This window comes from Scleropages formosus, chromosome 14 (assembly GCF_900964775.1).
Source record: "Scleropages formosus chromosome 14, fSclFor1.1, whole genome shotgun sequence".
Taxonomy (NCBI): domain Eukaryota; kingdom Metazoa; phylum Chordata; class Actinopteri; order Osteoglossiformes; family Osteoglossidae; genus Scleropages; species Scleropages formosus.
This window is the reverse complement of record NC_041819.1, coordinates 14,818,994-14,830,954: the sequence shown is the minus strand read 5'-3', so window position 1 is coordinate 14,830,954 and position 11,961 is coordinate 14,818,994. Positions and strand designations below refer to the sequence as shown.

The 11,961-nt window shown below is 41.9% G+C and overlaps 1 protein-coding gene across 3 annotated transcripts; it reads left to right on the top strand.

The window, feature by feature from the left end:
• The first annotated feature begins 1,732 nt into the window (after positions 1-1,732).
• Positions 1,733-6,402, top strand: LOC108920019 (cysteinyl leukotriene receptor 1-like). 3 transcript variants are annotated; one of them, XM_018728466.1, is made up of 2 exons: positions 1,733-1,845; positions 4,334-6,402. In XM_018728466.1, the coding sequence occupies exon 2, from the start codon at positions 4,349-4,351 to the stop codon at positions 5,387-5,389; it is 1,041 nt and encodes a 346-aa protein (XP_018583982.1). In that variant the 5' UTR covers positions 1,733-1,845; positions 4,334-4,348; the 3' UTR covers positions 5,390-6,402. The 3 variants fall into 3 exon arrangements, with proteins under 3 accessions (XP_018583982.1, XP_018583984.1, XP_018583983.1); XM_018728468.1 differs by lacking the exon at positions 1,733-1,845 and adding an exon at positions 2,793-2,818; XM_018728467.1 differs by lacking the exon at positions 1,733-1,845 and adding an exon at positions 3,123-3,146.
• The last annotated feature ends 5,559 nt before the right edge of the window (positions 6,403-11,961 follow it).

The following is an 11,961-nucleotide window of genomic DNA, read 5'->3' as shown; positions in this document are numbered from 1 at the left end:
TAAAGAAAAAAACAAAAGACATTGAAATATTATGATTATGCATAATGTAAGTGTAAAAGCAAGAAATATGTACACACACACACATTTTCAGAACCGCTTGTCCCATACAGGGTCGCGGGGAACCAGAGCCTACCTGGCAACACAGGGCGTAAGGCCAGAGGGGGAGGGGGACACACCCAGGATGGGACGCCAGTCCGCCGCAAGGCACCCCAAGCGGGACTCGAACCCCAGAGCCACCGGAGAGCAGGACTGTGGCCCAACCCACTGCGCCACCGCGCCCCAAGAAATATGTATTTATACATAATATTATTACTATTGTGTTTTCATTCTGTTTTCAGATAGTCTGGTAGAACAACGTAGACCTTGTGATGAACTTTTTTCCAACCTCATCCCACGTTTCCTCTTGTATTTGTTTTATGTGAAACAGAAGGCTGAATTAGGAGCAGCAGCACTGCAACAAATCTAATCACGGTTGACTTAATTTGTATTTTAGCATCTCAGTCTCATTAGAATGAACTCTCTCCAAATGCCATATAGGAAGAGGACAACAGAGGATGTGGAAAAGCAAATTTTGCATGATTCTAAAAACATTTCCCACACAGAAATGTCTGGAAAGGGCCCTTACTTAACCCACTGCTCACTTCTTTATGAGCTTATATGATAACAGCTGAAATATTATCTTCTATTTCTGTGAATCATTCATTGCTGATAATTGTGTCATCTCCGGGCTGTTGCAAAAGTCAAGCTGATCTCCTCAGGTAATGCATTTCAATTCGTTCAAAACCAAAAAAAAACTTTAAAAAAAAAAAAAAACTTTTTAAAAAAAGTACAGTAATTCTAATGATCTTTACCTCGCTTTACAGCCAGGCTGTTGTTAAAGTAACGTCATCATATTCGCACAAAACCATGATCCGCGCTTATGAATAATTTGTACTGGTGAAAAACGTTGAGGCTACAGCAGCGAGTAGTGTTGGAACGAATGGTGGTGAACTTAGACAGCTGTTCACGGAGAAACCGGGAAGCGGCGACGAGCAGCGAATCGTCGGGATCGAGCTGCGCTGAACAAGTGCGCGCTGCGCGGCCACGCGCACGTGCGCCTCTGTTTACCACTTCCACGGAAATCCTTATGGGTGTTTCTTTATATATACACCCAGAGCTTCTCCGCGATCCCCTCACTGTCTCTCTCTCGCTCTCCTCAGCGCAAACAAGCGACGCCGCCCCGGGCAGGTCCGCGGCTCGTCTCCGCTTCGTCCTCCATCCCATCCTGCCGCCGGCTTCACGGGTGAGAACGGAGTCCGCACGTGCCGCTTCATTAAGCACAAACAAACAAACAAACAAACAAAAAGAGGGCACCCGCAGACCCGCCGACAGCATTTTACACGATCGACGACGTGTAAACAAGTGTGTGATGTGTGTGATGTGTGAGAAGTGTAAAAGTGTAGGAAGGCGCGGCTGAACTTCAGTGACAGCTACGCGTCGTGTGCACTTCGTGTAACACATTTTCATCGTCGGTGGCTTTATTGGAGGAAAACATCTGGAATATCTTGCTCTAAATTACAGGGTAACATCCGAGGGGGGATAAGTCGAAACCATTCTTTCTTTTTTTTTTTTTTTTTTTTGACTAGAGCAGCGCGCACTCTGCTCTGTCTGAATGAGGTTGAATCCAACAGGTCGCCTTGGTCTCGTGGATGTTCTGCAATCTTCATCTTTATTCATCTGTCGGTGCACAGCTGACAACTTCAGTGCTCTGAAGAAAGAGCGGCATCTACGTCTGAGGACCTCCTCTGGAGCAGCTGTGGGACATGGTCTCCAGGAGTCCGCACAGCGCATGAAGAGTCATCCAAGGTGAGCAGGTGTACCTGGACACCTGTTCCAAGGTACTATACTGTCTAAAAAGTCAACAAGTGTATCTAAAAGACAGCTGTATGCTTTCATCAAGGGTTTTTTTTCTTCCAAAAATGAAGATATTTCTCCATCTCAAAGGGTTTTTTTTTCTTCTTGTCTCTTTTTCCTTGCGTTCTCCGTCCGTGGAGTCCTTTGGTAAAGTTCCAGTTTAAACTTGTCTTAAGAGATGGCGACAGTGTCTTCCTCGGGTTCATCAACCTGGTTCCTGTCGCCACGTCCGTTGCAGAATTTAGAGCCAAGAGTGTGAAGTACGAGCAGGTGCCTCAGAAACCGGTCTCTGGTTGCACAAGGATCCTTATAAAACGTGCCCATGTTCAGTAATATGACATTCTACACTCATCTGGTACAGTGTGTCCTGATGAGTAACGTTCTCAACGGTAATCGGTGAAGTTTCTTTGTTGAATTTCTTTAGAAGTGTGGATACCGGTACATCCAAAATGGGCGAGTCTATGTCACTCTTTTGGCCAGTAGTTATTAACGTTTTGATCCAGGGCGCGGTTCCATCACTGCCATCAGAGTGCAGTGCTACTGTAAAAATAAATTGTGCGGAAAGCAGTGCAATACAGTAACCTGACTGCACTTTCCTCAGCAGAGTGGTAAAACCAGTACATGGAAATAAAAGACAGGGGTTTTAAACTGAAGATTCCAAACATCCAACATCTGAACCCTGAAGGGGAAGGAAGAAAAATTATTGAAATGCTGACCTTGAATGACACCACAAGAGTTGCTTATTTCGGGGGCACGGTGACGCAACAGGTTTGGGGTTCAAGTACCGCTGGGGATGCCTTCCTTGTGATGGACTGACGTCCTGTCCTGGATGTGTCCCCTCCCCCGCCAGCCCTGTGCTCTCTGTTGCCGGGTTAGGCTTCGGTTCGCTGCGACCCCATTCAGGACAAGCGGTTTCAGCCAATGTGTGTGAGTTTCTTATTCCATTTCTGTTCCTTGTGATCCAGTAAAATAATTTAAACGATATAAGAAGGACACTTGAGGGTGATAACAAAAGTTTATTTGTAGATTTTTTACTGCTTTGACAGTGAAAGATGATGATGTTTCACAACAACAGATAGGCAGTTTTGTATGGTTACAGTTTGCAGAGATAAAGTTATTCTCGGATGAAAGTGTGTCTCCCTCAGCAATAAAGACAGCCAGTAGCACAGTGGTTGGCTCTACTGCCTTTAGACCCACAGGTTGTAGGTTCACTTCTTTGTCTGTAGTACCCTTGAGCAAGGCTGCATAAATGGGTAAGTAATTCTAAGCTGCTTTAAAGAAAAGAACTACCTGAATGAATGTAAGACTGCACTGAATGCCACAACAGGGAGTTCTCCACTTAAAAACCAAGCAGGGAGAAAACTAGAGAGGGGTGCATTTAACAGGACAACAGCACACCAGGTGAACAGCTCTTTGTGCAAACTTTCAATGTCGTTCAGTGTTTTTTACATGCTTCTTCCTAATTCTTCAAGGTAAAACTGTTATCCTCAATTTGAGAATTTAACCAGCCTCTGTAGTTTTGTTAAACACCTGGAAAGCACTTTTAAAATGGTTTAATTTTTTTATTTTAATACTGCCAGGTTTCCCCAGTCGCATGTGACTAGTAGCGTTCCCATAGCATTATGCTGTCACCACCATGCATCACTGCAAGGATCGTGTTGGTTGTGTGTTGGAAGGTTGTTGTTTGGTGTTTGCTTGGTGATACTCAACTTAATTTGTCATGCATGACCGAAAAACCTGTCCCGCAAGTTTGAAAACATTGTCAGGTCTGGGTATGCTCTGCATAAAACAATCTATCTTCCTTTTCTTTATAATAAAGTAAATTGTACACATGGGGATTATTCAGACTCTCAGAGGTTTAGAGCCCTTCTCTTGAGTAATGCATTTAAATTATTTAATTTTTACTTAATAATCATGGTTTGAAACTCATAAAGAAATTCAGAGAAACAATTTTTTTCATATGGAATAATGAGACTCTATTGCCTAAAAACTTACAAATTGCTTAAAAACTTACAAAACTGAAACTTTGAAATAGCCATCCATGTTACTACATATTTTGTCTATTGAATACATTTTAACTTTTTTTATATTTTACTTTTTTGTTAATTTTTTACATTTTGGTATTTCAAAGTGTCTAATACCAAATTTTCAAGTGTAAAAATTTTAAAACTATGCCAGTTAGTTCTCTAAGCCATTGCATTTCTATTTGCATAGATTCCTAGACCGCAATGTCAGACTAATGTAGAGATAAAAATCGTGTATAATTTTTATGTTATTGTTTATTTCATTATAGTCCATTTATGCACAAAAAATACTTGGAAATAACAGTCAGTAATAGAATTTGATTTCTAGTTACAAAGAATGTAAGATTAGTTCATACTGTGAATTACTAGTATTTTCTTTGTTAATAAAAATATTTCTCTCTCTTTCTTCTGAAAAGCGGCTTCCCTGAGCAATGGCACTTCTGAATATTTCCTCTAACATCAGCGAGGACAGCCCCACAGATGCTATGTGCCCCAACATCGATGAGTTCCGTAACCGCGTCTACTCCACCGTGTACTCCATTGTCACCATTGTCGGTCTGATAGGCAATGGTTTCGCCCTCATAGTACTGATCAGGTCCTCCCACCAGCGCTCTGCTTTCCACGTCTACATGCTGAACTTAGCCATGTCGGACCTGCTCTGTGTCAGCACCCTGCCCCTGCGCGTCCGCTACTATGTCAACAACGCCCAATGGGACTACGGCGACTTCTTGTGCCGCATCAGTTCCTATGCACTTTATGTCAACCTCTACTGCAGCATCTACTTCATGATGGCCCTGAGTTTTACCCGTTTTCTGGCCATCGTCTTTCCCATCCAGAACATGAAGCTGGTCAGCACACGCAAGGCCTGCATCGTCTGCCTCTGCATATGGATCTTCATCTGCACATCCAGCTCTCCATTCCTCATGACAGGTGTCCATGAGGATCCCATTTCAAACAAGACCAAGTGCTTTGAGCCACCCGGGCAAAGAAAGGATATTCACAAGCTCATAATCCTCAACTACATCTCCCTGGTGGTGGGCTTTTCTGTCCCCTTCCTGGTCATCTTGATCTGCTCCGCTGGAATCATCTACACCCTGCTGACAGGGCCCAGCAGCATAAGGCAAAAAAGAAACAGCCGCATCAAGGCCATCCGCATGATTGTCATCATCATGCTAGCCTTCCTCATCAGCTTCATGCCTTACCATATCCAGCGCACCATCCACCTGCATTTCATGAACCGTACAGACGTCTCCTGCAAAGATGTTGTCTTCATGCACAAGTCCGTGGTGATCACACTGTGCTTGGCTGCCGCCAATTCCTGCTTCGACCCAATGCTCTATTTCTTCTCTGGTGAGAACTTCCGCAGGCGTCTGTCTACACTCCGCCATAACTCCATCATAGTAAGGGGAAGTCTACGCAGGCAGAATTCACACGTCAACGGTTCGCAGAACCAGCGACAAGACATTAGCTAGGGAACAGATTGTGTGCTGGGATGCACCTCCGCAGCTGCTCTGGAACAACATCTGGTGTCACTCTGAAAGCTGTTCTTTCACAGAGCTGTGTGATTTTTTTGAACCGGGTAATAGAGTAACTACCCATGAAGGCTTCCTAAGAATTAAAGTGAGTTGCACTGCACCTGGATCAACCACTGCAGGCTGAGAAAAGAACGGACGGGGAGTTCCAAGAAAAGGGGACTTTGTTCAATTCAGGATATAACACTGAAGTTATCCGTTTTCCTAATTTAAGACATTTTGTATGGAATGCACACACCTTGTAGAGCAGCTCAGATTTATGCCTAACAATAGCAATTTTTAATGTAAACAGATTTACTTACTTTCATGCTAGCTTATGTTCAGTCTATATATTTCTGTAAGGATGTAAATTAAATTTATTACTTAAATGCTACTAAAGTGGACTAAGATTTTTCTTAAGCAAATTCTGATTTTACACTTATTGATTACTGTTATTTTTGTGTACCGTATATGGGTTGAAGGATTTTAATATAGTAAAGTGGCTGAGGTGTGAGTCCACAACATAATGTTCAAACTTTGGTAAATGTTTCAATGATATATGTTTGTTTTGTCTTCCTTCATCGAGTAAGATTTCATTAATGGACCAATCAGTGTTATTACTATTCTGTATAAATTAATTAGATCTAGCAGTATATGATTGAGTTCTTTAATTTTGTTTGAATAAAACAAATTATTTAAATCAAAACTGTAGAGAGCAAATACGCTTGAGAAGTACAGGAAACAACTGATTTGTGTCCATTCTAATTAGCGTGTAGTTAGTGATGCTTTTATATATTTCACATTATATATGAATTTAATGTTTTAAGACAGTGGTTGCATTGTGTGTGTTAGACCTGGGAACACATCCAGTCAGAAAATTAGCATAAAATTCCAATTAGCGTAGTTGCTTAGTGCATAACCAGGGCATTTTCATGACTTTTACATGCTACTGAATATTTTAATAAATAATACAAAAATGGGCACTTTGTTTTGTCAAAATTAAACAGGAATTCTTTGGCTATTGCTGACGGACAGGAATTTTCAGCACTAAAAGTGGCAGAATGTCATGCCCAGACTAACACGGCATGTGTAGAGCACTCAGGTATCAGTATTAACCCAGGATGAGACGGAGTTATGTGACTTGTTAGGAGTTCAAGAGATAAATGGGTTCAAAAGACAGTAATTCTGAACTTTTCATGGAATTGAAATGGATTCAGCAGCCCTGAGGGACAGAGGGAGTTCATCCCACCACATCTGTGCGAAAACTGAAAACATATGCAGTTTTGAATTTTAACCCCTTTATAATGGAAATGAAAAGTTTTACAATGCCAGCTCTAAACAGCAGCCCATCAGGACAAACACACTGGTGAAAGTGTATGCAGAGATGAAGGGCAAGGAAGGAAGTGACAATAGCAGTTAATCACATTGCTACAGTTTACTCTACTTGTTTTTATGCTGAAATGGTCTGAGCGTGAAATACATCCTGCATTCCATAAGGTGCCAAAGAAGAGCTTTGACTGTGACAACATGTTAAGGAGGGGAATTGGAATTCCTGTTCCTGATGCTTGACATGTTCTGGCTTGTTGCACACATTTCACATTCACGTTCCAACAACTGTCACTTCTGGCTCTCTTTGGACTCCAATTTAGCTGTCAAATATTTAAGTGACAAAAAATACTGTGATGTAAATGCATAGGTATAATAAGAAAATGATTTAACCGCTGTCAGGAAGACAACGATTCAATCCATTAATAGTAACTGACTCATGTTTTTACATTACCTAAATCAATCCACGTGATGCAGATGTACTCATGTTTAATTTTTTATTATTGATTAGTAATTATTTATTTAGCTGTTTTATTTTAAAACAAGGGGAGTTAAGATTCTCTTGTGATGCTTTTGTTGTCAAACATACTTTGTTGATAAATTATCCGCATCATAAGACATACTACACTTTGAGATTAAATCTGTGGCAGTCACAAAGTGAAATATATGTTACACCAAAGCAGGACAGGACAGAACAGGTTAGCAAGACATTCGTAGATACATTCAAATCGATTCAATCCATACATGATACATGATATGTGCAATAATGAACCCTCCCTGGGTTAAAGGGATCGCATGCGGACATCAGCAGGTAGCGTAATGGTTAAGAATTATCAAGCTGCTCTTTCCTCTCTAAGCAGATAATGACCCAGCCCCTGGGAATGACTATATTTGCGACATGACTCCCATGAGCATCCAACTTTATCCATATTTGTAACACTTACGAGAAACCCACAGATCATCAAAATTGTTTACTGTTTAGAAATTCATAGAGAACACTGTGAGGACTTTGTCCTTCTTTTCAGTGTTTCCAGTCAGTTTCAGTCCCATTGGCCTGCTGGATTCTTCAGTAAGGCAGTTCATTTCAGGTTTTCTGTGTAAGTTTCACCTGAACAAGGAAACAAAGAATCTTAAACAAGTGGGCGGATACACAAAGGGAGAAAAGTCTAAATGAAGTGTGCCAATGGAGTTTTATGAAATATTCCTGCTGGCAACTAAGGAAACGAAAGCAATAAAGTCACTGGCCAAGGAATTGGGAGAAAAATAAACCTGGTTTGAGTACCAGTGGCTGCCCATCCCAAATGGGGAACCTAGCGTATCACAGTGTGTTTGCGCGGGAACAAGTGTAGCTCGACTGGCCTGTGGAGAAGTCACGTCAGTGGGGGCAAAAGCCACGACCCAGAGCAGCAGAATGCAGTCACCACCAGAAACTTCCAGATGATTCACGTAGTTTGACTCACTGTCTGGGAGCGATGCTGAGTCTACGATACGGTTTTCACAGGGTTTTGGTGTATTCCACAATTTGGGTGCCTCTGGCCTATGGACCTCTTCATGCTTCAGCACAATTTCTGTGGTGCGTTAATGTAAATCTGCTCAAATGGTCGCATTCTCCAAGAGTTACACAGTCGGAGCAGCTTGTCAAGACAATTTCAAACAAAATTCACATGGGGCTTGCTAATACCTGCTTTTTGATTACATTTTTCCTGATCGAGGTTATTCACCTATGCCTCATGGAATGTACACTATGCTATGGCTCAGTGTCACACCAACAGTGTAACACTAACATAGATGATCTTCTTGTGCACATTTTGCAGATCTATCTATTAAAATTTGGTTTGTTACAGCTACAAAGACTTTTTTTTTTTCCTCCAGAAATCTCTGTATGTGAAGTGGAATCCAGAAATTCAGTGGTATATGGACATTGTGATTGACAGTTAAACATCATCAGTCAAAACAAAATAAAAGTTCCAAATTCAATATATGTTAAAACAATATCTATATCGTTTGAAAAAGTGGAAGACAAGTAATTATATCCTCCTGAGACCCAGCCATTAATTTTTGTCCACTGTGCAGGACATACTGTATATATTTTAAGTGTATCTACCACACAGTATCTACTACAATACTGAGTCTTATTGCACTTTATAGAGGACATTCATCTTTTTAAATGATTCCACATGTTTTAGGGTGGGACTTGGGAGCGTCCTAGAAATCCAAGAAGTGCATCCAATAATGTACTTATTACACATCACAAGCTGCACAAGTTTTAAAGTCATTAATATGTGCGCCATCTCTTGATAATATTAGTGGAATATCAATTGTGGCATATCGGTAATCTCAGAGACACTGGTGACTTGCCAGTATTATCTCGTCCATGCTGGCTCGGCTTCAGTTGTCATAGATTTATAACTACACAGGCATACATACCAGTGCTGTTTCCACAGGGAGATCGTTTCTTTCCAAAAACAGCCGAAAAGAGAACCAGAGGGAAAGATTTTCAACAGAGTCCCAGAATGTACCACAGAATCCGTGGGTATAAAACTCTCAGGAAATTTGTAGTACACACTGGAAAAATAACACTAGTTTTGGTCACAGAAACTCATCCAGATTTCCCTTTAAACAGCATGCCAGTTAACTTAGTGTGTGACACAGATATAAACACTTTCATTCCTCGTCAAATGTGGAGCAGTTGCTGATGAGATCACTAACGTTCCTTCTTCACCTTAATTCATTTGGTTTGCCCTCACCTGACAACTTGAGGTGTTGGTGAAAAGCTGCTGTCTTGTATGCCAGTTTGCAGACCTTCAGTAGATATGATGTTCAGCCCTGCCAAACCTACTGAAAATACTGAGCTCACAGCAGACCTTTCCACTCAATGGTCGTGTCCTGTGTTGCTTAGCAACTGCCTTGGGCCGATGGCAATGGTGTCCAAGTCAGTGTTTCTTTGACTTGACCAACTGCTTCTTAAAATGTAGGCTGTGCTCAAGGTGCCCAACTACTCTCTTCTTGGGAGTGCATCTGGTCAGAACAAAGGCGAAAAGAGAGGCATGAACACTTTCAGCCACATAGTGCTCAGGAAGCAGCAGATTTGTTCAGCCTCATTTTCAACAATCCACCTGTGTTCTGCACAGAGCCTCGTGGATAATCGTATCTTCAGCTTTGCTTTCTGAAAACCATACATTTCACAATTCCTTTTATGGTGAGAAGCACTGAAAATGCATTGCTATCATCTATCATCTTGACATCACCCTTAAGTGTGGTCAAGAACCTTACCTAAACGTCCTCATTTCCTCCTCTATTTAAGTATGCACAATATGCTGAGTATACCTGTAGGCATGATGTCTCCAAACTCAGTGAGTGCAGAGTTTCTTTCGGACAAGAGAAGTCATGATAATGTAAAATACTCCTTTCCTGGGGCCAAGTCTTGAGCTCGATGCATCACGGGGCCAGTGAAGTTGGCAGTTCCAGGCCCATCTTGTCGTGTTGGCTCCAAAAAACTGAGCCCTGGTGTCCCTAACCCTCCATTATACAGTGAAAGTCAGACATTGCAGCTACATCCGGAGAGCAGTCCTTGGCCAGCCAAAAGACATCAACAACAGACATAGCTCGACATCCTTTAAAGAGTCGCTCAAGTAAAATGTTATTGCTCTGTATCTCAGGACATCTGCCAAGATTTCAGGAGCTCTTGAAGATCCTAAATCTTTAACTGTGCTCTGAGAAGAGGCACAGCCTGAGCAAGAGTTGAACCTATACCTGAACAAGCAGCCTACTGCACCACCAGGGACATATATACTCACACTACGTTCACATTATGGTATAGAGAGACGTAAGGTACGTTTTTAAATCCTGTGTCCTACCACAGATGTGGTAAATAAGACTTACATTACAATACATTTCATTTACATATTACTAGTGGTACTTACTGCAAAACCTGGTTCATGTGCTTCATATTTGTATGCATTCAATCATTTCTGAACAACACAGTCACATCTTTGGGTGTGGAAAGCAGCATGTGGAGCAGGCCTATTGTTTAAAAATATAGTTAATAAAATTGTTATTGAATCTCTGAAGTCCTCACCAGCCAATATATGTGCGTTGCCATATTTATTTCTGCGACGGGTGCTGAGTCTTTTGTGGAAAGACAGGGATCCCAGAACACAGAGATGAGTGTCCAGCAGGTGGCAACACAGCAACTCACTGGATTTGCAAAGTCATTTTGGCTTATTTTCGGCCTCTTGGTGGAGCACAAAGTATGTCTGGAAAATGACACTGAAGGAACCACGCGGATTTCACCTCTGGACTCAGTTGCATGGACTGGACTCTGTGCTGCAGGTGTGGCCAATGGGAAAGACCTGGTTATGAATATCAGCACAGAGTCAATAAGCTGTTCCAACTACATCGTCCAGGACAGCCAACAAACTGGGGCTTTAAGTGAGCGCTGCCCTCCAAACAGGCCGCCGTACCACTACAGCCCTTCCAGCAAGGCCTCCACCAAAGCTGAGAAGGGTCCAGGAAGCTGGCGGTTCAGCAATCAGGGAATTCTTTATAAATGCAATCTTAGTTACCTTAAAGTGCCTGTGATCAATAAGACCTCAGCAGGAGGTCACGTCTTTAGTTATAGAGCACCTTAACTATGGAATGGTCTACCAGTTACTGTCAGAAATGCCCCGTCTGTTTCTGTTTTCAAATCCCGACTAAAGACTTGCATGCTCACTCAGGCATTGCACCTCGAAATGTAATTCCACTGCCTTGTTTGTTTTTTACCACCATTATATAAATGCTGAATAAATTAACTTAAGTAACACATTACTAACTCTGTTCTTTCTTCTTGTTGAGCATTACCTCGCTACATGAGACCTGAGGAGGCCGGCCAGTGGTGACAGACGAATCCCATGCTAATTGAGGATGATGATCAGCTGCCGTGATGAACGAGACGTTCCATGCTGAGCTGGGGATCCAAGATGACATTTAGCAACATTATCATTATTACTTGTTACACAGTGGCTTACAAATTGTTATTTTCAAGAATGCCCAGGAGGGGTGGGCAACCACTGGCCCGTGGACCCCCAGAGGTTTTTTTCCTCCCTCAACTTTCAGTTGGGAGTTTTGTTCCTTTCCCCGGTGGCCAGTAGGCATACTTATATGTTTATAAAAGTACTTTATTATGGTAGCCATTAGTCGACTGTCTTCCTTGTTTGTATCTGTTT

Bases quoted from the DNA above. Each gene is read 5' to 3' on its own strand.
- LOC108920019 (XM_018728466.1), top strand. From the start codon at position 4,349: ATGGCACTTCTGAATATTTCCTCTAACATCAGCGAGGACAGCCCCACA.